Source organism: Oncorhynchus mykiss, chromosome 11 (genome assembly GCF_013265735.2).
Source record: "Oncorhynchus mykiss isolate Arlee chromosome 11, USDA_OmykA_1.1, whole genome shotgun sequence".
Taxonomy (NCBI): Eukaryota; Metazoa; Chordata; class Actinopteri; order Salmoniformes; family Salmonidae; genus Oncorhynchus; species Oncorhynchus mykiss.
This window is the reverse complement of record NC_048575.1, coordinates 34,019,262-34,046,436: the sequence shown is the minus strand read 5'-3', so window position 1 is coordinate 34,046,436 and position 27,175 is coordinate 34,019,262. Positions and strand designations below refer to the sequence as shown.

At 43.1% G+C, this 27,175-nt stretch overlaps 1 protein-coding gene across 4 annotated transcripts in view; it reads right to left on the bottom strand.

Moving 5' to 3' along the window:
• The window catches only part of LOC110535601 (disks large-associated protein 1), a 246,163-nt gene that overhangs the window by 108,442 nt on the left and 110,546 nt on the right, over positions 1-27,175 (bottom strand). For all 4 annotated transcript variants that reach the window (XM_036935331.1, XM_036935328.1, XM_036935330.1 and 1 more), the window contains 2 exons: positions 9,961-11,045; positions 2,008-2,225 (listed from right to left, as the gene is read on the bottom strand). In XM_036935331.1, coding sequence (XP_036791226.1) covers positions 2,008-2,225; positions 9,961-10,992 — 1,250 coding nt within the window. In that variant the 5' untranslated portion in view covers positions 10,993-11,045. The remainder of the gene's footprint in view (positions 1-2,007; positions 2,226-9,960; positions 11,046-27,175) is intronic.

Here is a 27,175-nt window from a genome sequence, read left to right as displayed (position 1 = left end):
AGCCTCGGTGTTCTTAAGTATGACGCTACAAGCTTGGCACACCTGTATTCAGGAGTTTCTCCCATTCTTCTCTGCAGATCCTCTCAGGCTCTGTCAAGTCTCTCCAGAGATGTTCAATCGGGTTCAAGTCCGGGCTTTGACTGGGCCACTCAAGGACATTCAGAAACTTGTCCCGAAGAAACTTGGCTTGTGTGCTTAGGGTCGTTGTCCTGTTGGAAGGTGAACCTTCACCCCTGCCACTGAAAAACATCCCCACAGCATGATGCTGCCACCACCATGCTTCACCATAGGGATGGTGCCAGGTTTCCTCTAGAAGTGACGCTTGTCATTCAAGTCAAAGAGTTCAATCTTGGTTTCATCAGATCAGAGAATCTTGTTTCTCATGGTTTGAGAATCTTTAGGTGCCTTTTGGCAAATTGCAAGCAAGCTGCCATGTGGCTTTTACTGAGGAGTGGCTTCCGTCTGGCCATAGAGGAATTCTAGAGCTCTTTCAGACTAACCATTGGGTTCTTGGTCACCTCCTGGACCAAGGCCTTTTTCCCCCAATTGCTCAGTTTGGCCGGGCGGCCAGCTCTAGAAAAAGTCTTGGTGGTTCCCAACTTCTTCCATTTAAAAATGAAGGAGGCCACTGTGTTCTTGAGGACCTTCAATGCTGCAGATATTCTTTGGTACCCTTCCCCACTGTGCCTTTTTACAATCCTGTCTCAGATCTCTACGGACAATTCCTTCGACCTCATGGCTTCGTTTAAGCTCTGACATGCACTGTAAACTGTGGGATCTTATGTAGACATGTCCAATCACTTCAATTTACCACATGTGGACTCCAATTAAGTTATAGAAACATCTCAAGGATGATCAATGGAAACAGGATGCACCTGAGCTCATTTCGAGTTTCATAGCAAAGGGTCTGAATACTTGTCTAAATAAGGTATTTCTATTGTAATTTTTTTTATAAATTTGCAAAAATTCTAAAAACAGTTTTTGCTTTGTCATTATAGGGTATTGTTTGTCGGTTTCTGAGGATTTTTTTAGTTGTTCATTTTCGAATAAGGTAACAAAATGTGGAAAAAGTCAAGGGGTCTGAATGCTCTCCGAAGGCACTGTAAATGTAATTATCCGGGAGCCACTACCACATATCAGTGAAATTTGTATAGCATTTTCACTAACAGGTGCAACAAATTTAGCCTCTTATAAGACACACCTTGTCACGGCTTTCTAGCCATCGCCGCTCCATTTTTCTATTATCCATTTGTTTTGTCTTGTTCCATTCACACCTGGTTTACATTCCCCAATCACACTACCTGTATTTATTCCTCTGTTCCCCCTCATGTCTTTGTGTGAAATTATTTGTGTGTTAAGTGTTGTACGCACTAGGCTAAGCGTTTGTTATTTTCCATGTATTTTCACTAAGATTATTTGTATTGTTAAACATTTATGTTGCGTGACTATTGTGCGCACTATACACTTTGCCTTGTTGGCTGGAGGAGGTTTTTGACTCTGTATATCTCTCCTGCCGTAATAAAGTGTGTACCTCTTCACAATTCTCTGCTCTCCTGCACCTGACTTCACCGCAAGTACGCACACGCCTGACACACCTAAAAATATGTTAATGATTCCAATGCCCAAATATACACCCAATAATGCTTGTTTAGTGTGCCAAAAATGTATTATGGCACTGTATTCTGAATTACAGTAATTTACTGGAATCAAATGTCCAGTAAATTACTATAGATTTTCAGGACAAGGTTTGTAGAATTCACAAAATTGAGTGTAGTGTTTTCTGTGGGGGTGCAGCATTCTCACTCAGGGGTGCGACAAACGGATCCTTTTACAAGGCACACCTTAAAAGATGTTAATGAGCCAGAGGCTCTTTCCACATCCACAACATTTCCCCACAATGCACCATAATTAATTCTGTAAAACACATTTAAAGTATTTTACTGTGCATTCTACTGTGTTTTATTGTTGAATTTACAGAAGCGTCTTTCAGTCTACATGTCTACTCACTTGAGGGTGGTCATCTCGGTGAGCGATGGCTGTGTGGCCTTCAGATAGCTTGCCCGGCGCGCCTGCACCTTGGGCGAGGGCTTGGGGCTGCAGTCTGAGTCGCCGCTGTCTTCCTCCGCCATGGCCTTGATGTAGCTGCCACTGCGCATACGCCTGCATGGGATCTCCTCGTCTTTCCCCACGGACAAGAACCCCCTACTCCACTCGTCCTGGGGTACCTGTGGGGCGGAGACCGTGAGAACAGGGAGGTAACTTATGTCAGAGCGATGAAACACCCGACTAGACACTATGACCGCTCTCGGACCCCTGGCTGACCGCTTGCCCAGCCTCAGGTCACCATCCAAACAAGGCTCTATATACACCAAGCTGCTAAAGCCACACCACTAAGTGCTAATGTTCACCTGAATATGGTGCATTAGAACCATACCATCAGGGTGTAGAGACGAGAGGCCCTCCGTTGTGCTGCTCCCTCCAAGTGACGCATATCAAACTGAGGAGTGAATTGTTTGGTCTGAAACTTCTGAATTCTCCAACCCTGTCTGTCTGTGCAGTGGTTGTGTTGAGCTTTTCACACACTCATGAACGTGTAAAAAAAAGAAGAGGCAAGCAAAGAAGCCATCTCCCTCTCTCCGCTGCCACAAGAAAGAGAGAGAGAAAAACAAAGGAGTTTTTGTTCCCGCCCCAACACTGCGCTGGTCTCCAATATGAGTGGCTTTTAGGGGAGGTGAAACACGGAGGTGAAAGGGAGAGAGGAGACATACAGAGAGAGATATGCATCCCAAACTGCACCATATTCGCTCTATAGTGCACTACTATCGACCAAGGCCCATAATGCGCTCGTCTCAAAGTAGTGCACTATGGAATAGGGTGCCATTTGGGATGGCGACAAAGAGTCTGAATAATCAAAGGTAGGAGAATCGCTCAACAGGCCGGTAGCTAGGGAGACAACTCGTCCTTGACGTCAGGGGCACACAAGCAAAAACTGCGAAGGCAGAGACCATCTAGGGTCTGTTGAGGACTTGAATGACGCCAGTGTTACACCAACGTCTCTCATCATCTGTAACAGAAACTAAAACAAAACCTAAAAGAACACCCTGCCAAATAAAGCCGAGACACATTAGGAGGTGTTTGGCTGGCTGAGAGTCAGTGTGTGTGTGTGTGTGTGTGTGTGTGTGTGTGTGTGTGTGTGTGTATGTGTGTGTGTGTGTGTGTGTGTGTGTGTGTGTGTGTGTGTGTGTGTGTGTGTGTGTGTGTGTGTGTGTGTGTGTGTGTGTGTGTGTGTGTGTGTGTGTGTGTGTGTGTGTGTGTGTGTGTGTGTGCGCAGCCTGGTCTCATAGACTAGATGTAACATAGTAAACGTCAATCCGGGACACTCAAATTAGTATGATATGTAAACGTTTCCTATGGTTACATATGACAGAAGATTACTGAAGGCAAAAAATGAAAGTAGAGTGGTTGGTAGAGTGGTTGGTATAATGCAAATGTCTAGCAACCCAAAGGTTGCGTATTCAAATCTCTTTACGGATGACTTTAGCTAGTTATCTACTTTGCAGCTACTTAGCAGGTTAGCTAACCCTTGCCCTAAACCCTAACATTAACCTAACTCCTAACCATAACCTAAAACCCCTATAACTAGCCTAGCTAATGTTAGCATTAGCCACCTACCTAACGTTAGTCACAGCAAATTGGAATTCTTAACATATCAGACTTGGGCTCCCAAGTGGCACAGGGGTCTTTGGCATTGCATCTCAAGGCAGGAGGCATCACTGCAGTCCCTGGTTTGAATACAGGCTGCATCACATCCGGCTATGATTGGAGTCCCATATGGCAGTGCACAATTGGCCCAGTGACGGCCAGGTTTGGCTGTGATTGTAAATTTGTTCTTAACTGACTTGCCTAGTTAAATAACATTTTTTTTTGCCAATTTGTAACATATCATATGAATTGTAATTTGTAACGTATCATACAAGATGGATGATGGACATCCACAAATTAATACATACCACACGAAACGTAACAAATCCATATAATTGAGTGCCCCGGATTTACATTTACTAAGTTACTATGAGTCCAGGTTGGTGCGTGCATGCGTGTGTGTGTTTGTGTGAACGGGAACAACAGGAAGTGTGAGTGAATGGCGAGGGGCAGAAAACAAGATTTACATCCCAGCACGGGGAATAAAACAACACGTCACTCCTCCAAATTGAAAGAAGTTTGGCTTCTTTTTCGCCGGCTAAAAGTATCATGTCCTCCTCTTTTGACAGTGACCCATTTTTTTTGTTCTCTGTAGAAGAAAGAGGAACGCAGCTCTTTTCAGGTTGGGACAGGAGGAATGTTTCTACGTGGCTGCAAAGATCTCTCTCTTAGTCCCTCTTACTTTCTCTCTCCCCCAGTCTCTCTCTCACTTTCACTCTCTTTCCCTCTCAGTCCATCTCTCCCTCTCTCCCTTTCAATACAATTTCAATTTAATGGGCTTTATTGGCCCGGGAGACATACAGTATGTTTACATGAACATATGTTTACTTTTACATTCTTCCTAACTTGCTCTCTCTCGCTCAGTCCCCATTCTCCTGCTATCTCTCAGTCCCTCTCTTTCTTTCTTTCTCTCCCCCCGGGCTTCTGTTTGCAGCTCACCAAGTCAGATGAGGGGATGTAACCAAGTTGAATCACTTCCTCTTCCATCTTCACCCAAACAAACAGAGAGAGCACAGTGGAGCCACCAGGTTCGGGGATATGTGGCTTTTCTCCTCTTTTCAATAGTTCTGTTTTTCCCTCTCTCATCTCACGTCAGGAGCCCTTCTAACGCTCCAGCACTTCCACACTATGCTCGTGTTCCAAATGGCACCTGATTCCCATAGGTATCGAGTCAAGAATAGTGCACTATATAGAGAGTAAGGTGAAACTTAAGACACACCATTATGTGAATATGGCAGCTACTGTGTAAGAGAGGCTACAGGTACTGTGTATGCATGGGATAATGCTGATAAGTAAAGTAAATATACTGCATGCAGTAACTGTAAGATCCGTTTAAATGCTAATCTAGTAGGTATACATAAGTAATGATTCCACAAGTATTCATTATACATGGAAATCTACAAGCACAAACACACTAATTCATTTTTTTGATGAACCTTTATTTAACTAGGCAAGTCAGTTATGAACAAATAATTATTTTACAATGACGGCCAAACCCTCCCCTAACCCGGACGACGCTGGGCCAATTGTGCACCGCCTTATGTGATTCACAATCACGACCGGTTGTGATACAGCCCAAGATCGAATCAGGGTCTGTAGTGACTCCTCTAGCACTGCGATGGAGTGCCTGAGACCACTGCGCCACTCGGGAGCCAGAACCAAATCAGCTGTCACAAGACATTACAAACACACAGACATGTAACAATTTAAAGGACTTGGGACGATATGGAATAGGATGAATGATGTTAACAGGTGAGGAAGATGACGTCTCACGTTTGACACAAATGAGGACGTCTCACGTTTGACACAAATGAGGACGTCTCACGTTTGACACAACTGAGGACGTCTCACGTTTGACACAAATGTAATAAAATGAACAATGTTTATTGTTCTGAAATAGTTTCTGTAGTTAGGAACAGATAGGATTAGCATTCCTGCAAAATTATTCTGATGAAATGCAATTTGATCTCTGAAAAATGTATCTCACTGATTTACTCACTTTATATGTGCATACTGTATTCTCTTCACAGATAATGCATAGAAAAAAAATTAAATATCACATTTACATAAGTATTCAGACCCTTTAATCAGTACTTTGTTGAAGCACCTTTGTCAGCGATTACAGCCTCGAGTCTTCATGGGTATGACACTACAGTGCCTTGCGAAAGTATTCGGCCCCCTTGAAATTTGCGACCTTTTGCCACATTTCAGGCTTCAAACATGAAGATATGTGGGACACAATCATGAACAAGTGGGACACAATCATGAAGTGGAACGACATTTATTGGATATTTCAAACTTTTTTAACAAATCAAAAACTGAAAAATTGGGCGTGCAAAATTATTCAGCCCCCTTAAGTTAATACTTTGTAGCGCCACCTTTTGCTGCGATTACAGCTGTAAGTCGCTCGGGGTATGGCTCTATCAGTTTTGCACATCGAAAGACTGACATTTTTTTCCATTCCTCCTTGCAAAACAGCTCGAGCTCAGTGAGGTTGGATGGAGAGCATTTGTGAGCAGCAGTTTTCAGTTCTTTCCACAGATTCTCGATTGGATTCAGGTCTGGACTTTGACTTGGCCATTCTAACACCTGGATATGTTTATTTTTGAACCATTCCATTGTAGATTTTGCTTTATGTTTTGGATCATTGTCTTGTTGGAAGACAAATCTCCATCCCAGTCTCAGGTCTTTTGCAGACTCCATCAGGTTTTCTTCCAGAATGGTCCTGTATTTGGCTCCATCCATCTTCCCATCAATTTTAACGATCTTCCCTGTCCCTGCTGAAGAAAAGCACGCCCAAACCATGATGCTTCCACCACCATGTTTGACAGTGGGGATGGTGTGTTCAGCTGTGTTGCTTTTACGCCAAACATAACGTTTTGCATTGTTGCCAAAAAGTTCAATTTTGGTTTCATCTGACCAGAGCACCTTCTTCCACATGTTTGGTGTGTCTCCCAGGTGGCTTGTGGCAAACTTTAAACAACACTTTTTATGGATATCTTTAAGAAATGGCTTTCTTCTTGCCACTCTTCCATTAAGGCCAGATTTGTGCAATATACGACTGATTGTTGTCCTATGGACAGAGTCTCCCACCTCAGCTGTATATCTCTGCAGTTCATCCAGAGTGATCATGGGCCTCTTGGCTGCATCTCTGATCAGTCTTCTCCTTGTATGAGCTGAAAGTTTAGAGGGACGGCCAGGTCTTGGTAGATTTGCAGTGGTCTGATACTCCTTCCATTTCAATATTATCGCTTGCACAGTGCTCCTTGGGATGTTTAAAGCTTGGGAAATCTTTTGTATCCAAATCCGGATTTAAACTTCTTCACAACAGTATCTCGGACCTGCCTGGTGTGTTCCATGTTCTTCATGATGCTCTCTACGCTTTTAACGGACCTCTGAGACTATCACAGTGCAGGTGCATTTATACGGAGACTTGATTACACACAGGTGGATTGTATTTATCATCATTAGTCATTTAGGTCAACATTGGATCATTCAGAGATCCTCACTGAACTTCTGGAGAGAGTTTGCTTTACTGAAAGTAAAGGGGCTGAATAATTTTGCACGCCCAATTTTTCAGTTTTTGATTTGTTAAAAAAGTTTGAAATATCCAATAAATGTCGTTCCACTTCATGATTGTGTCCCACTTGTTGTTGATTCTTCACAAAAAAATACAGTTTTATATCTTTATGTTTGAAGCCTGAAATGTGGCAAAAGGTCGCAAAGTTCAAGGGGGCCGAATACTTTCGCAAGGCACTGTATAAGCTTGGCACACCTGTATTTGGGCAGTTTCTCCCATTCTTCACTGCAGATCCTCTCAAACTCTGTAAATTTGGTTGGGGAGCGTCGCTGCTCAGCTATTTTCAGGTCTCTCCAGAGATGATCGATAGGGTTCATGTCCGGGCTCTGGCTGGGCCACTCAAGGACATTCAGAGACTTGTCCCAAAGCCACTCCTGCATTGTCTTGGCTGTGTGCTTAGGGTCGTGGTCCTTTTGGAAGGTGAACCTTCACCCCAGTCTGAGGTCCTGAGCACTCTGGAGCAGGTTTTCATCAAGGATCTCTTTGCTCTGTTCATCTTTCCCTCGATCCTGACTAGTCTCCCAGTCCCTACCGCTGAAAAACATCCCCACTGCATGATACTGCCACCACCATGCTTCACCGTAGGGATGGTGCCAGGTTTCCTCCAGACGTGACGCTTGGCATTCAGGCCAATAGTTCAATCATACCAGAGAATCTTGTTTCTCATGGTCTGAGAATCTTTAGGTGCCTTTTGGCAAACTCCAAGCGTGCTGTCATGTACCTTTTACTGAGCAGTGGCTTCCGTCTGGTCAGTCTACCATAATGGCCTGATTGGTGGAGTGCTGCAAAGATGGTTGTCCTTCGGGAAGGTACACCAAACTCCACAGAGGAACTCTGGAGCTCTGTCAGAGTGACCATTGAGTTCTTGGTCACCTTCCTGGTCACCTTCTCCCATGATTTTTCAGTTTTGCCAGGTGGCCAGCCGTGGAAGACTCTTGGTGGTCACAAACTTCTTTGGAATTTACCACAGGTGGAGTTCAATCAAGTTGTAGAAACTTCTCAAGGATGATTAATGGAAACAGGATGCACCTGAGCACAATTTCGAGTCTCATAGCAAAGATTATGAATACTTACGTAAATAAAGTATTACTGTTTTGATTTTGAATCATTTTTGCTTTGTCATTATGGGGTGTTGTGTGTAGATTGACAAGGATTTTTTTTCTTTCATCCAATTTAGAATAAGGCTGCAACGTAACAAAATCTGGAAAAAGTAATGGGGTCTGAATACTTTCCGAATGCACTGTATATCCTGGACTCTGACATTGCTCGTTTTGATATGCCTTACAGTTTTTGACAATTGCTTACACATGATTTCTGAAACTATGGCTCCTTTTCTCTAGACTCTACACACAAAACGCCAAAACACACACAAAAAACATGCAAAATGTCACACATCTCTTGAAAAACCAAACACTTCATTCAAAACTATTATAACTCTTCTCAAAATGGTGTTTTAGCATCAAAACTCTATAAATCCATCAAATGATTGGCTCTTATACACGCATGTGTCTTTTGCATGTTCAGTGTGCAGTGGAGTCCACAGCAGTTTGTCATAGCACTCACACGTACATGTATGTGCCCAAATATATACAGTATGTATGCATATTCAGTGTACATTTACACTATAAACAAAAATGAAAGGGGGGGAAATAAAATGTGTTTCTTTCTCAAGAAATTGTATTTTCATCCAGATTACGGGATGAACAGTAGCAGACAAAACAAATACAGTAGAAGATAAACCAATAGGCTTGTCCTTGTCCTCCTCATCGTCTTTGTCCTCTTCCTCCTCCACCTCTTACTCTCATTCCTCTTCCTCTATCTCTCTCTCTCTCCAAAATTGGCCTCCATTGTTGTCCAAACCAAGAAAGCCAACCTGAAGCTTATTTATACTGCTCAAGCTCTGATGTCTAAGTGAAGAAATTAAGTTTTCACACGTGTTCACTGGGTATAAGTACTTGGTAAATGCGCGTGGCATTTGGAATTGCAGTGCTTCCAAACGAAACACAAGACCTGTTCATTTTGAAAGATGTGTCTAATGTAGAGAACTGTGTTTAGTGTTTAGCAAACATTTTACAATTGCAAACTGAGTGTAAAGCAGATAATGGGCTGGCAGTTTTGCAGACTTGTCCTGAAGATGAGGAACATGAGTTAATGGTTTCACTGAGTGTGCCTCAAGTACCACTTTTAGTGTGTAAAAAATTGTTAAAAACTGTAATCTCTGTTTATATATATTTTTTTTCTTGGATTGTTTGTGTATTAGTATTGTACTGTTAGACATTTACTGTACTACTGGAGCTAGGAACAAAAGCATTTTGCTGCACCTGCTTTATTAAGATCTGCAATAAATATTTGTCTCACATTCAACACTTATTAAGACGTCTTACATGTCCCCAAAGAGTGGCCGATAGAGAGAGAAAGTAAGTCTGCTCCTTGTCTCCTCCTCTCTCTCTGCCATAAGGGACAGTGGACATTGAGGGGCCTCTGGATATCAGTCTGCGTGGACATGGATCGAGATAGAGAGTACGTCTGCCCCTCCTCTACCCTTCTCTCTCTGCCTCAAGGGACAGTGGACATGCAGTGGGCCAGGTGTCTCCACACAGGCAGATGAATCTCTGGTAAAACATGGGATGGAGGTGTGAAGATGGAGGTTTGGAAGTGAAGAAGGGTTGTTGTCATACCTGGAGGAATTGACAGATCTGGCGCCCCCCCCGCTGGCAGGTATCAGCCTTGACCGGGGCTTTGTCCAGGTTGACCGATGCTTTCTGGTAGACTTCCCTGGCCCTACTGACCGTCAGCGTTGATGACCACGAGCTCTTCTTCAGCAGTTGGCCAGTCCCATCCATTCCCGTGCCCAGTCCCGGCAACCCGGCGCATGTAGAACACTTGACGTCGTTGTTGCTTCGTGACGTCTTCAGCGAGTGGGCGCTGATGGTGTTGTACTGCTCCATGAAGTACTGTGACTGGGACTTGCCTGGGTGGCGGCCCATGGTCATCACCCCCGAGGGCATGCCTCCCGGGATGGGGCTGTGGTGGTGGTACAGGCACACCTCGCGGTCCAGGGTGTCGTCCGAGCTCCAGTAGCCTGAGATGGCTGAGCGCATCTTGGGCTCCGACCTGCTGCGGTCTTTGCTCTTGCTGCGCTTGCTGCTGTTCTTCAGGGTGCCCGAGTGGGAGGGCGGGTCGTCAGAGCTGGCCTTGCCCCCGTTCATCCTATCCCCGGATGGGCCTTCTAGGGATTGAGACTTGGTGAAGAGTTTTTGGACCGAGTGGACAAGATGCCGGATCCTCCCAGGACTGTCACTGCGCTGGTGCGCCACCGCTGTGCACTTGTACTGCAGTGTGTGGTAGCCATCATGGCGCGCCGGCGCCTGCCGTTCAAACTGCTCCAGAAGGTTGGGGGGGATGCGGTTGTTTTTAACGCCTCCCCCCTGGCCTCCGGTGTAAGGCACCACAGCACACTCATCCTTCAGTTCATGCTGGGAGCTGTAGTGTCTTCGGGGGAAGGTGCTGCTAGCCGGGTCAGGGTAGGGCCCGCACTCAGACTGGAAGGAGCTTCGCTGGGCATAGTAAGGGTGGTCCGCCGGGTGGGCATTGCTCGGGTTCAGCGGGTAGGGCCGGGCTTGGCGCCCCAGGGTCATGGAGTCATAGGAGGGGTCACAGGTCACCATGTGATGGTGTCTCCGGCTACTCGACAAGCCCTTCATCGTCATCGTCACGGACGAGGGGACAGACGCATCTAACTGCTACTGACGCTAAATAAGCTCTGTGGACACACAAACCCAGAACAGACAAACAGAGAGACAAACAGAGAGACGTAGAGAGAGAGGGAGAGAAGAGAGAGGGAGATAATTACTTATGCACATATAGGCATTGTCTAAAGCTGATTAGAATGGCTTTTGGCACCCCTAAGCAGACGAGAACAGACAGTGATGTTGACACAGGTAGGCCTATTCAACTCTTTATTCTGTCCTTCAAGGTTATCTAAATATAGCAGTCAGTTTATTTGGCATGCATTTCAAGACTTTCCAATCGCTCCACAAGCTTGTCTTCCGACATTTATGTTTGCGCTACTGAATTTGATTACATGAGTAAAAAAGAGATGGGGGGGGGGGGGAACCGGGGGTTGAGTTTGAAAGAATTGAATACTGTTTAAGGGTTTATTTCCGCTAAGAAGAAAGAGAGGGAGCAAGCTCCAATAAACAGTCAGGAATAGTCACCTAACCTCACAAAATGTCTCAGAGTAGAAGTGCTGATCTAGGATCAGGTCCTCCCTATCCATATAATCTAATTCATGATCACCTAAAAGGGAAAGCTTGTCTTAGAGCAGAGCTCCTATTCTGAAACACTTTATGAATAAGAGCCCTGATCCTAGTACTGCCAGTCATTTGAGCTGATCTAAGGTGTGAGGTGGCTGTTGACAAGAGTCTGGTGGCTCTACTTCTCCACTCCCTCTAAAACAAGCTGACAGCTCCCGGGCCACTGCAGCCAGCAGCCAATAAAAGCCTTGCCTCACATGGTGAGGCTGTATATGCTGTAACATGCTGTATATGACTGACAGGCGTTGTGCTAATTGGGCAACATTTGATAATTTTTTGGGGTCTGATTGAGGGAAATGTAATTGAAATGGACCGCTTTGATATCATACAAGCGAACCAAACACTTGCACTTCACATTTCATAATCTCCTATACAGTGTCAACATTGATGTTTGATGCAGAGTTACAATATGACATGCCTGGGTTGTTCTGAACAGAATGAGCATATTTGATTTATACAGGCAAGTCAGTTATGAACAAATTCTTATTTTCAAGGATGGTCTAGGAACAGTGGGATAACTGCCTTGTTCACGGGCAGAAGACCAAATTTGTACCTTGTCAGCTCGGGGATTTGAACTTGCAACCTTTCGGTTACTAGTCCAACACCCTAACCACTAGGCTACGCTGCCGCAGTTCTTCCATTGTGAAGATAATGGACTGGTGCACAGGCACCTGAATATACTCATTACCGCTGTCTTTCACGGACTGGCAAAATTAGTATCTGTTTCCCTGAATTGCATTGTGAAAGCCTAACACTGTAGTATTTGACTTTATGACATAGTTCGTCATGCCGGCAATAGAACAAGCTTTCAAATGATGCCCATCTGACCCAGATTGTGATGTATAATTGGACCGTCTGTTGTGTGAACAACATCTGGAGACACCAGTTAGAGCCTCTCACTCAGACCCTTGTCATGTTCTTGTCCTGTGTGGCACCTATCCCACATTTTCCAGGAAGGATGGGTTCTGACTTCTAAACGTGAAGGCAGAACCTCTAAACGTATTTATGTCACTGAGGGAGAGAGGGGAAGGCAGAACGTTTTTGTTGTTCAGAACATGTTATTGTTAGATATCTGGAATCCTATGGAAAGGAGAAGGGCCACAGTCTGGTTCAAGTCAACAGGACAACCATGAGTTGGGGAGGAATAAGGAATTTGGGCCGAGGTCAGGTTCAGATGGAGTGAGAGAGAACAGGAATCACTAAAATCCTGTCTAGCAACAGAGATGTATGTATTGGCTGTCCAGATGTGTAAGGAGACTCAGCATAGGAGGAAGGTTTAAATAACAGTGTCTTTGTTCTTTCAGCTGTTTGACCCTCTCGGTGAATCAACTTGGTTTGCGCTTTTCTTAGTTGTCCGTTAGTTTTTACTTTGTTTGTCAAAACCTAGCAATTATTAACAAATGCAGTGACAAGTACAGTAAATGTAAAATGCGCGTAAAATCAACAGTTTAATGTTTGGATTAAGTCTTGTGTCAGGTGAACCGTTGTGTACTTTAGACTGACACACACACACACACACACACACACACACACACACACACACACACACACACACACACACACACACACACACACACACACACACACACACACACACGCACACACACACACACACAAACAGCTCCAAATATTCAGCAGAATGCTGAATCTGCACCTGTCACCTAGTCCAATAGGCTGGGAGGTGAGGATAACGAGACAATAACAAGGGTCCAAGCACCCAAAGCAGAGCTCTAACAGAGCTACACAGAACACTGAGGCTTAGCCAGCAGAGGGAATTCATTGCAGCAATTTATAACACACAACCAAAGGCCACTGTGGTAAATAAAAGCAAGTAAAAGGAGGAAGGTAAAGGAGGAAGGTAAAGGAGGAAGGTAAAGGGTACTGGACCAAACAAATTAAATGACCCCAGATAAACCTGAAACACAGAGAACTGAGGAATGGAATTCTATCAAATAAATCTATTCGTGTCTGTGTACAGTACATACATTATGCACAGGCTTGCGTCCCAAATGGCACCCTGTGCCCTACATAGTGCACTACTTTTGACGAGGGCCCACATGGGGGCCCTTTGCACTATGTAGGGAACAGAACGGCATTTGGGACGAAGACGGGGTGTATATTGTTTTGCATGAGGAATGTGTGGAGGCTACAGTAATTGAAGATGGACTGAACTGTTTGTGAGAATTCGGATGACATTTCCATTTCTGCAGAGGGATCAAATATCGCTGGGAGTCACAAAGGCCTACATCACCATATTCTACATTTGTATTGAAAACACAATATGAATATCTCAACCCAATCCCAAACACCACCCCTGTATTTGCAAGGGATTGAACACACAAACGTAAATGAGAACACACACGTGCGCACGCACACAGCAGCCGCCACAGCTCAGAGAGCACTTTATACACTGGACCTTGGCCAACTGAAGGTATTCATTGCAGTCGATTGACAGAGACTCCTTTTTTTTCGCCTTTGGAGCGCAGAATGTGACCTAAATAAGAGCTAGAGAGGGTCTCGCGGCTGTAGCCAGTCAGTTTCTGATACAGTGTTTAACAGTTACAAGCTTGCTCAGGATACTGTGGATCTGAAGTTGAGTCATGTTTGCCTTCCCTTCCCGCCTGTCATCTGACTGGAGTGGTGGAGCTCCATCCTGATGCAATTTTTTTTGCTGCCACTAGCTTGTCTCCAACGGCAAGACCACCATCGCAGGAGAAGTCTCCGGTGTGTGTGTGTGTCTGTGTCAAATCAAATCATATTCTATTTGGCACATGCTTTGTCAACAACCGGTGAAGAATAACAGTGAAATGTTTACCTTCCCAACAATGCAGAGAGAAGAATAGAAAAATAATAGAACGATAGTAACAAGGAATAAGCACACCATGAATAACGATAACTTAGCCATATAGACGGGGTAACAGTACCAGGTCCATGTGCAAGTGTGCGAAGTAATTGAGGTAGATATGTACATACAGGTAGAGGTAAAGTGACTAGGTAACAGGATACATTCTTGGAGAAAAAAATAATACATTCAGAATGGAGAAGTTCAATTTATGGATTCAATGACTCAATTTGTTTCTTGCAAAATCAATAATATTAAAAACAAATTTCAAAATCCTAGTACAAACAAAACATTTAAATACAATGTCTGTTGCCACTGAAATCACTCCATAAAGGATAGTCTGGTTAGCTGTTTGGTTAACTATTTAGCAGTCTTATGGTTTGGGGGTCCTGTTGGTTGAAGACTTGATGCATCTGTACCGCTTGCCGTGCGATAGCAGAGAGAACAGTCTATGATTTGGGTGGTTGTCCTTGACAATTTTTAGGGACTTCCCCTGACACCGCCTGGTATAGAGGTCCTGGATGGCAGGGAGCTTGGCCCCAGTGATGGATATGTATGTGAACCTTTCAGTGTTGGAAAGTTGTGTAGTTACCTGTTGTCACGACTTCGGCCGAAGTCGGTCACTCTCCTTGTTCGGGCGGCGTTCGGCGGTCGACGTCACCGGCCTTCTAGCCATCGCCGATCCACTTTTCATTTTCCATTTGTTTTGTCTTGTTCCCTTCACACCTGGTTTCAATCCCCCAATTACTTGTTCATTATTTAACCCTCTGTTCCCCCATGTTTGTTTGTGAGCAATTGTTTGTATGTAATACGGTCCGTTATGTGGGCTGGTTTTATTGTATTGTATTTTGTCTAATTTTGAGTAAATTACGTTTATTTACTCATATCTGATGTCCTGCGCCTGACTCCTCTACACAAGCTACACACAGACCTCATTACACCTGTTGAATGTACGGCATTTCATACTGAGTATTATACTCAAATCAAATAAAATTTTATTTGTCACATGCTCCGAATACAACCTTACAGTGAAATGCTTACGTACAAGCAATTAACCAACAATTCAGTTTTAAGAAAATCCTTTAAAAAGTAAGAGGTAAGAATAACAAATAATTAAAGAGTAGCAGTAAATATCAAAAGTGGGGCTATATACAGGGGGTACCGGTACAGAATCAATGTGTCAATGTGCGGGGGGCACCGGTGTTGAGGTAATTGAGGTAATTATGTACATGCTCTCGATGGTGCAGCTGTAAAACCTTCTGAGGACCCATGCCAAATCTTTTCAGTCTCCTGAGGGAGAATAGGTTTTGTTGTGCACTCTTCACAACTGTCTTGGTGTACTTGGACCATATTAGTTTGTTGGTGATGTGGACGCCAAGGAACATGAAGCTCTCAACCTGCTCCACTACAGCCCCATTGATGAGAATGGGGGCGTGCTCGGTCATCCTTTTCCTGTAGTCCACAATCATCTCCTTTGTCTTGATCATGTTGAGGGAGAGGTTGTTGTCCTTGCACCACACGGTCAGGTCTCTGACCTCCTCACATAGGCTGTCTCATCGTTGTCGGTGATCAGTTGTTGTGTCATTGTCTCATCAGAAAACTTAATGATGGTGTTGGAGTCATACCTGGCCGTGCAGTCATGAGTGAACAGGGAGTACAGGAGGGGACTGAGCATGCACCCCTGAGGGGCCCCCGTTTTGAGAATCAGCGTGGCAGATGTGTTGTTATCTACCCTTACCACCTGGGTGCGGCCTGTCAGGAAGTCCAGGATCCAGTTGCAGAGGGAGGTGTTTAGTCCCAGGGCCCCTAGCTAAGTGTGAGTTTTGAGGGCACTATGGTATTGAATGCTGCGCTGTAGTGAATGAATATAATTCTCACATAGGTGTTCCTTTTGTCCAGGTGGGAAAGGTCAGTGTGGAGTGCAATAGAGATTGCATCATCTGTGGATCTGGGATAATGGTGTTGATGTGAGCCATGACCAGCCTTTCAAAGCATTTCATGGCTACCGACGTGAGTGCTACGGGTTGGTAGTCATTTAGGCAGGTTACCTTGAAACATGTTGGTATGGAGTAGTACTGATGGACAGTTACGTTACGCCTAATAAGACATTTGCTTTTTCCAACCGAGGATATGATGAGACAAGTTCCTACACTCTTGGAAATATATATAAACAATTGTCCAAAAAAAATAAAATGCACATAATATACTGTCAGAGGTACAGATAATGATCTCACATGTTTAATAACTTTTAGGGTATTTGTGTGGTTAAAGACTATAATGGTAAATGTTTTTACCCAATATTTTGATTATAAAAAGGTACAATCACTACACTCTCACTCTCAAAAAAGGGGTACAATGTGAAGGCACATTTCTCTTTCCCACTTTACATATCTATTTTGTGTACCCTCAATACCCACCACTGGGGTGGTAGCCTAAAAAGGCAAATTTGCACCAAAATTATTATCATCATCATATTTCCCAGCATGCTCTACAGCATGTTAAACATTTTAGAATAGTTTTTCGTGTGTGTTTTTATATGTACATTGATAGATTGATTAATCTTATGCTACACAAAAATAAATAATATGCAACTAATCTAATCAGTTAGTTCGATTGTTTTGCACACGTTACTGAAATGGCTTAGGAAGTCTACTTACAATGTTCCTAACCCTGCAAGTCACTATGCATGCAGGTTGGGTGAGTATCTGTTGGATATTTTAATGCTGGCTGGAATTACAAATCACTTTGCAAAACAGCATAATATGACTTCTGATAACTTTCCCAGGGTTTTCAGAAATCCTGGTTCGAAGACTCCTGGAAGTGGGAGGATTCCATATTAAGACATGTTTGGGTAATTTGGGGAAAGTTACTGGACTTTTGCAAGCCTACTTGAAGGCCTGGTGTGACCTGAAAACCATGCGTTACAGGCCACTGTATTAGTGTAAATCTTGTCCTCAAAATAAGGCTTCATGATAGACACTGAGTGTACAAAACATTAGGAACACCTTCCTACTATCGAGTTGCAACCCGTTTTGCCGTCAATACAGCCTCAATTGACAGGGCAAGGACTCTACAAGGTGTCAAAAGCATTCCACAGGGATGCTGACCCATGTTGAATCCAATGCTTCCCACAGTCAATTTGGGTGGTGGACCATTCTTGATAGACACGGGAAACTGTTGAGGGTGAAAAACCAAGCAGCATTGCAGCAATCAAATTGGTGCTACTGCCATACCCCATTCAAAGGAACTTAAATATTTTGTCTTGCCCATTAACTCTCTGAATGGCAAACATACACGATCCATGTCTCAATTGTCTCTGAAGGCAGAAAAATCTTTATTTTTTACCTTTATTTAACTAGGTAAGTCAGTTAAGAACAAATTCTTATTTACAATGGCGGCCCACACCGGCCAAATCCGGACGCCCTATGGGACTCCCAATCATGATACAGCCTGGATTCAAACCAGGGTGTCTGTAGTGATGCCTCAAGCACTGAGATGCAGTACCTTAGACTGCTGCACTGATTGAAGTGGATTTAACAAGTGACATCAATAACAGATCATAGCGTTCACCTGATCGGCAGGTAACGGAAAAAGCAGGTGGTCGTAATGTTTCCTACATTCTGTGTATAATTTATTATCATAAAGACTATAATTAAATTGATAATACATGCCTAGGAACTCACTTAATGAAGGCCACAAGAGGAATGAATTCAACAACCATGTTTCTAACGCTAATAAATACAGTCATGGGTGTACACTCTACAATTCCCTAGAAAAGGCAAGGCACACTGGGAAATTATACTGGTGGTGTGGCTTAGTTGGGGCATGGATCTCAGCTAGTTACTTAGCTAAATGGTTGTACCAGTTTAACTGGTGTATGGTAAAGGTATATGTGTGCTACTTACTGTACAAGGAACAAATGGATTTGACACTGTGATGTTAATATAAGCAAATGTACAAAGGATGATTTTATGTATGTAGAGAAAGGTACTATCTGAGGTATGAACTAGGCTACAGTTATGTACCTATAACTAAAATCACATAATGGGACCTTACAGGGTATCACCCTAGTGACAAGCAGTTGTACCCCTTTAGGGACAAATCTAAACATTTACTTTTAAGAGGTTACTTTGTCTGCTTACATCAAAATGTTCTTTGCATCTCCAATACTGTACAAAACAAACATGTATGTGTGTTATAGTACTTTGACCGTGTTTTATTTTAGTCAGAAATGTGGGGGCAAGGCAGGCACATAGGCACAGACATTACCTAGGATTACATGCAAGCCAAATAATCTAAAGTGAGCAAAAAGGCAGGAATTACTGTAAGTGGGTCTAGGCGCTTTGAACTTTGCTGATCAGTGAACAGACACAAATTATTACTTCTATTACTATCTATCTGGGCAAAAACCTGGCATAACCTCAAATACACATTTCATTTTGATGTATATTTAATTGAGTTGTCAACCAAAAGTGAATTCATTATGAATGAAAATCTCTGGAAATCTCAAGGTTAATTTGTGGTGGAAATCAGGTTAAAATGAGACTTAAACTGTGTACTTTTTGCAAATATAAGTATAAAATCCATTTGATGTTCAACGTCAGTCTGTTGAAATATGACGTTGATGGAACATTGATTCAATGTATTTTTGCCTGGTGGGATAGGGCTGTATGCTAGAGGGATTATCACATCCTCTCGCTCTGGTCATACAATTGTGGCCATTATTGTTAAGGGCCAACAGTTTTTCCTGGTAAAGTCACTTGCTCATCCAGCACAGGATGAACTTCTGACCATAACTATTGACACAATGAGAATATTTTTTTGACCCGTTAGTGAGAGTGCTGTACTTAAGTGACATGTGGTAGTAGTTCCCTGTCAATTAAATGTACAGTGCCTTGCGAAAGTATTCGGCCCCCTTGAACTTTGCGACCTTTTGCCACATTTCTGGCTTCAAACATAAAGATATAAAACTGTATTTTTTTGTGAAGAATCAACAACAAGTGGGACACAGTCATGAAGTGGAACGACATTTATTGGATATTTCAAACTTTTTTAACAAATCAAAAACTGAAAAATTGGGCGTGCAAAATTATTCAGCCCCCTTAAGTTAATACTTTGTAGCGCCACCTTTTGCTGCGATTACAGCTGTAAGTCGCTTGGGGTATGTCTCTATCAGTTTTGCACATCGAGAGACTGAAATTCTTTTCCCATTCCTCCTTGCAAAACAGCTCGAGCTCTGTGAGGTTGGATGGAGAGCATTTGTGAACAGCAGTTTTCAGTTCTTTCCACAGATTCGCGATTGGATTCAGGTCTGGACTTTGACTCGGCCATTCTAACACCTGGATATGTTTATTTTTTAACCATTCCATTGTAGATTTTGCTTTATGTTTTGGATCATTGTCTTGTTGGAAGACAAATCTCCGTCCCAGTCTCAGGTCTTTTGCAGACTCCATCAGGTTTTCTTCCAGAATGGTCCTGTATTTGGCTCCATCCATCTTCCCGTCAATTTTAACCATCTTCCCTGTCCCTGCTGAAGAAAAGCAGGCCCAAACCATGATGCTGCCACCACCATGTTTGACAGTGGGGATGGTGTGTTCAGTTGTGTTGCTTTTACGCCAAACATAACGTTTTGCATTGTTGCCAAAAAGTTCAATTTTGGTTTCATCTGATCAGAGCACCTTCTTCCACATGTTTGGTGTGTCTCCCAGGTGGCTTGTGGCAAACTTTAAACAACACTTTTTATGGATATCTTTAAGAAATGGCTTTCTTCTTGCCACTCTTCCATAAAGGCCAGATTTGTGCAATATACGACTGATTGTTGTCCTATGGACAGAGTCTCCCACCTCAGCTGTAGATCTCTGCAGTTCATCCAGAGTGATCATGGGCCTCTTGGCTGCATCTCTGATCAGTCTTCTCCTTGTATGAGCTGAAAGTTTAGAGGGACGGCCAGGTCTTGGTAGATTTGCAGTGTTCTGATACTCCTTCCATTTCAATATTATCGCTTGCACAGTGCTCCTTGGGATGTTTAAAGCTTGGGAAATCTTTTTGTATCCAAATCAGGCTTTAAACTTCTTCACAACAGTATCTCGGACCTGCCTGGTGTGTTCCTTGTTCTTCATGATGCTCTCTGCACTTTTAACGGACCTCTGAGACTATCACAGTGCAGGTGCATTTATACGGAGACTTGATTACACACAGGTGGATTGTATTTATCATCATTAGTCATTTAGGTCAACATTGGATCATTCAGAGATCCTCACTGAACTTCTGGAGAGAGTTTGCTGCACTGAAAGTAAAGGGGCTGAATAATTTTGCACGCCCAATTTTTCCGTTTTTGATTTGTTAAAAAAGTTTGAAATATCCAATAAATGTCGTTCCACTTCATGATTGTGTCCCACTTGTTGTTGATTCTTCACAAAAAAATACAGTTTTATATCTTTATGTTTGAAGCCTGAAATGTGACAAAAGGTCACAAAGTTCAAGGGGGCCGAATACTTTCGCAAGGCACTGTATATAGGGGACAGAGCAGAGTGGTAGTGGGTCTTTACTAAGCAGGGCTTTACTTTGAAGTCTAAAGAGTAGGAATATAGGTGAAATCTGTTATTTGCTTTTATTTGCTAGCACAGACTGGAATATGTTCCGGGATTCGTCCAATAGCATTGAGGAATATACCACCTCAGTCATTGGCAAAATCAATAAGTGAATCGACGATGTCGTCCCCACAGTGACCATACGTACATATCCCAACCAGAAGCCATGGATTACAGGCAACATCCGCATCGAGCTAAAGGCTAGAGCTGCCGCTTTCAAAGACACTAATCCGGACGTCTATAAGAAATCCTGCTATGCCCTCAGACGAACCATCAAACAAGCAAAGCATTGATACAGGAATAAGATTGAATCCTACTACACCAGCTCTGATACTCGTCGGATGTGGCAGGGCTTGAAAACTATTACAGACCACAAAGGGAAACCCAGATGTGAGCTGCCCAGTGATGCAAGCCTACCAGACAGGCTGAAGGCCTTTTTATCCTTGCTTCGAGGCAAGCAACACAGAGCATGCACGAGAGCACCAGCTGTTCCTGACGACTGTATGATCATGCTCTCCGTAGCCGACGTGAACAAGACCTTTAAACAGGTCAACATTCACAAAGCTGCGGGGCCAGATGGATTACCAGGACGTGTACTCAACGCATGCGCGGACCGACTGGTTAGTGTCTTCACTGACATTTTCAATCTCTCCCTGGCTGAGTCTGTAATACCTACTTGTTTCAAGCAGACCCTGTGCCCAAGGAAGCGAAGATAACCTAACTAAATGATTACCGCCCCGTAGCACTCACATTGGTAGACATGAAGTGCTTTGAAAGGCGGGTCATGGCTCACATCAACAGCATCCTCCCGGATACCCTGGACCGACTTCAATTCACATACCGCACCAACAGATCCACAGATGACACAATCTCAATCGCACTCCACACTGCCCTTTCCTTACCTGGATAAAAGGAACACCTATGTGAGAATGCTGTTAATTGACTACAGCTCAGCGTTCAACACCATAGTGCCCACGAAGCTCATCACTAAGCTAAGGACCACGGGACTAAACACTTCCCTCTGCAACTGGATCCTGGACTTCCCCCAGGTGGTGATGGTAGGCAACAACATGTCTGCCACGCTTATCCTCAACACTGGGGCACATAGGGGTGTGTACTTAGTCCCCTCCTGTACTCCCTGTTCACTCACGACTGCGTGGCCAAACACGACTCCAATACCATCATTAAGTTTGCTGACGACACAACAGTGGTAGGCTGGATCACCGACAACGATGAGACAACCTATAGGAAGGAGTTCAGAGAACTGGCAGTGTGTTGCCAAGACAACAGTCTCTCCCTCAATGTGAACAAGACAAAGGAGCTGATTGTGGACTACAGGACAAGGCAGGCTGAACAGGCCCCCATTAACATCAACGGGGCTGTAGTGTTAAGAATTTGTTCTTAACTGACTTGCCTAGTTAAATAAAGGTTAAATAAAATAAATGAATAGTGGATCGGGTTGAGAGCTTCAAGTTCCTTGGTGTCCAAAGATTTGGCATGGGTCCCCAGATCCTCCAAAAAATCCACAGCTGCACCATTGAGAGCATCCTAACCAGTTACATCACCTCCTGGTATGGCAACTGCTCGGCATCTGACCATAAGGCGCTACAGCGGGTAGTGCATACGGCCCAGTACATCACTGGGGCCAAGCTTCCTGCAATCCAGGACCTATATAATAGGCGGTGTCAGAGGAAAGCCCATACAATTGTCAGAGACTCCAGTGAGTCATAGACTGATTTCTCTGCTACCGCACGGCAAGCGGTACTGGAGCGCCAAGTCTAGACGCAAAAGACTCCTTAACAGCTTCTACCCCCAATCCATAAGACTGCTGAACAATTAGTCAAATGGACACCAGTCTATAACATTGACCCCTGCTACTCGCTGTTTATTATCTATGCATAGTCACTTCACCCCTACCTCCCATGTACAAATTAAATCTAACCTGTACCCTCGCACACTGACTTGGTACCGGTACCCCCTGTATGTAGCCTCGTTATGTTATTGTGCTACTTTTTATAATTTTTTACTTTAGTTCATTTGGTAAATATTTCTCTTCTTGAACTGCACTGTTGGTTAAGGGCTTGTAAGTAAGCGTTTCACGGTAAGGTCTAAACTTGTTGTATTCGGCGCATGTGAGAAATAAAGTTTGTTTTAATTTGACACAGACATGGTGGTGTTGCAGGAAGATCTGAATGCTGTGAATCAAGAGATTGTGAGGTTAGATCCCAGAGGACGTTATGAGTCACATCATTGTGTGAATTTCACACTAAATTTCTGCGTACGCCATGTATGAAAAGTCTGTGCACGTACAAAAATATAGAGATTTATAAGCTTGGTGCACGCCATACATACAGTTGAAGTTGGAAGTTTCATACACTTAGGTTGGAGTCATTAAAACTTGTTTTTCAACCACCACAAATGTCTTGTTAACTTCTTATGGCTGCAGGGGCAGTATTGAAAAGCTTGGATGAAAGGTGCCCAGAGTCAACGGCCTGCTCCTCAGTCCCAGTTGCTAATATATGCATATTATTATTAGTATTGGATAGAAAACCTTCTGAAGTTTCTAAAAACTGTTTGAATGATGTCTGTGAGTATAACAGAACTCATATGGCAGGCAAAAACCTGATAAGAAATCCAAACAGGAAGTGGAAAATCTGAGGTTGGTCGATTTTCAACCCAGCCCCTATTGAATACACAGTGGGATATGGATAAAGTTGCACTTCCTAGGGCTCCCACTGGATGTCAACCATCTTTAGAAACTTGAATGAGGCTTCTACTGTGTTGTGAAGCCGGTTGGGAGCTCTTTGAGTCAGTGGTCTGGCAGAGAGCCAGGTCCTGGTCATGCGCATTTCACATAATAGCGACCTGCGTTCCATGGCTTTCTCTACAGACATAGGAATTCTCCGGTTGGAACTTTTTATTAAAGATTTATGATAACAACATCCTAAAGATTGATTCTATACTTAGTTTGACAAGTTTCTTCGACCTGCAATATAACTTTTTTAAGTTTTCGTCCGACATTCGGATGGACCTGCAGGAGCGTTTGGATTTGTGTACTAAACGCGCTAACAAAAGTAGCTACTTGGACATTAATAATGGACATTATCGAACAAATCAAGCATGTATTGTGGAATACTGTAGCCTACCCATACTGTCAAGTATTTTACATTAGCTACCGGTCTATTTATTGTGTTGGCAGAATGTTTTCGTATTTAGCAGTAATTTATGCTGTATCTGGAAAAGGACGGTCAGTTTCTGAACGAGAAAATTCTCGTGGACCTGTTAGCAGAACAAATTAAATCAATAAAGTTTCAAATAAATGTTTATCTCCAAACCAAAGTAAAATGGACTGCCCGCAAATTCTGACTTTTTTTTTTAGGTCAGGCTACTCTAAGAAATGCAATTACAGGACTTACAGTAGTTACAGTTTGCGGGGAGGTGAGCACATTCTCATGTCAAGTTCAACTTTTATAAATGCTAACTTTTCTGTGAAAACTGGCACATGCTCATTTTGGGGTATATTTTGTACGTACTCACGGTTTATAAATGAGGCCCCAGGGTAGCACATGTTGAATAATAATTACTGTATAAATAAACATACACAATGTAATCATGTATGTCAAAGTGTGTAAAATATGTACGTTGAAAACACCGCAACAGCGTACAGTTTCAGGGACATCCTAACGACTCGTGTTTGTTTGCCGGGCATCCCCTGTGAAACTTCATGTGAAAAATAATCCACGTGATAGTTCATCTGAAATATCAGGACGTAAAGTGTTCCAAAACCACAAAGTTTCACGTGATTTCACATTGGCAGGTATGTGTCCTGTGTGGTTCAGTTAGTAAAGCATGGTGCTGGTAATGCCAGGGTTGTGTGTTCAATTCCCATGGGGGAAGGAACATGTATGCATGCTCTCTGGATAAAAGCATCTGCTAAATGACTCAAATTAAGAATGAAAATAATGTGAGCTGTTCCAAAATCAAATGTGAAATCATGTGGTTTTTCCATAAGGGTGCCATTTGGGACATGGAATATAAGTCACTCTTCCCTATTGAATTCCATATTTTCCTAACTCACAAATGACAAGGTCATGTTATACATTGACCAAGTCTCAATTACTTCCTATGACAGTTCTCTGATTGGACAAATTGTGGTATCCAATTCTTAGCTTCTTTATAAACATGCCTGCCCCTAACTTTACCTTATTAATAATTTATCAGCACAATCTTGAAACATTGATGTTCCAAATAAAGTAAGCTGAGGAACATGCCCACAACAGCAAGAGAAAGTGTGTGAGAATACATTCCAAATAGAACCCGATTCACTACGTAGTGCACTACTTTTGACCAGAGATCTATTGGCCCTGGTCAAAAGTAGTTCATTATGTAGGGAATATTGTACCATTTGGAATGGAACCAGAGTAGAGGTGGCTTTAAAAGAGGCTCACTGAGAATTAGATTACATGACATTTTCAGCCTGACATGGTCAGAGAGTCTGTAGGGCTGGTGGGATTAGTTTGAGTGAGCTGAGGTGGTTGTGGCTGTTGGGGCCCTCCAAAGACAGGCTTTATCTTTATGGGCTAAATGCCATCAAATGTTGATGTCTGCCTGTTAAAACACTCGTGAAAGACAGATTATTACAATATATGTCTGACCCCCAAATAGAACCCTATTCCCTACATTGTGTACCACCTTTGACCAAAGTGCACTTCTTTTGACAGCTCCTGAGTGGTGTAGCGATCTAAGGCACTGTATCTCAGTGCAAGAGGTGTCACTACAGTCCCTGGTTCAAATCCAGGATGAATCACGTCATGCTGTGATTGCGAATCCCATAGGGCAGCACACAATTGGCCCTGTGTCGCCGGGGTAGGCTGTCATTGTAAATAAGAGTTTCTTCTTAACTGACTTACCTTGTTACAGTTGTTTCTGAATGCTTGAATACTAAGAGTGATTCTTGAAGCACTCTCTCTGAAACCATTAACACTTGTAGCCAATGCATTTATCAAGTGTGTGAAACTGAATGTGTGTTCTCTGCTTTTACACTCAGCTTGTAATTTGAAAACACACTCCTAGCAAAACTTACACTATTTCGCCAATTGCCTTTCCACATTGACACATGTGAAAACACTTTTAGATAATGAGTTCACTTACAAATCAGAGCTTGAGCACTATAAACAGTCCACAGGTAAACATTTGGTTTGGACAACAATGGAGGCCAATATTGGACAGAGAGTAAGAGGGGCGAGAACTAGAGGAGGGTGAGGAGGAGGAAGAGGAGGAGGAGGAGGTGAAGAAGTAAGAGGAGGAGGAGAAGGAAGAGGTGAAGTTGGACGGAGAGAAGGAGAGGACGGGGAAGAGGGAGAGGAAGGGGGGTCAGGAACACAATAAATAATCAGAGTGACTGTGGTTGACCATGTTGTCAACCATGGGATGAGAATGAAGGAGGCTGGGCAACGGGTTCAGCCAAATCTGAGCCGCTATACTGTTGCAGGTATCATCTGGATATTTCGAAATGAGAACTGGTAAGTAACTGTAAGTGCTGTAGTCTTACTGGTACAGTAATATGTACTGTACTTTCATAATGAGAAGGATCTTCACTAAAACCATTCAAATGTTTTTACAGAACTGCAAGAAAACCAGTATCTGGTGGAAGAGGTCGACTGTTCACCCAAGAGCAACTGAGATATGAATGTCAAATAAAATAAAATCTAATTTTATTTGTCACATACACATGGTTAGCAGATGTTAATGCGAGTGTAGCGAAATGCTTGTGCTTCTAGTTCCGACAATGCTGTAATAACCAACAAGTAATCTTGCTAACAATTCCAAAACTACTACCTTATAGACACAAGTGTAAGGGGATAAAGAATATGTACATAAAGATATATGAATGAGTGATGGTACAGAGCGGCATAGGCAAGATACAGTAGATGGTATTGAGTGCAGTATATACATATGAGATGAGTATGTAAACAAAGTGGCATAGTTAAAGTGGCTAGTGATACATGTATTACATAAAGATGCAGTAGATGATATAGAGTACAGTATATTCGTATACATATGAGATGAATAATGTAGGGTATGTAAACATTATATTAGGTAGCATTGTTTAAAGTGGCTAGTGATATATTTTACATCATTTCCC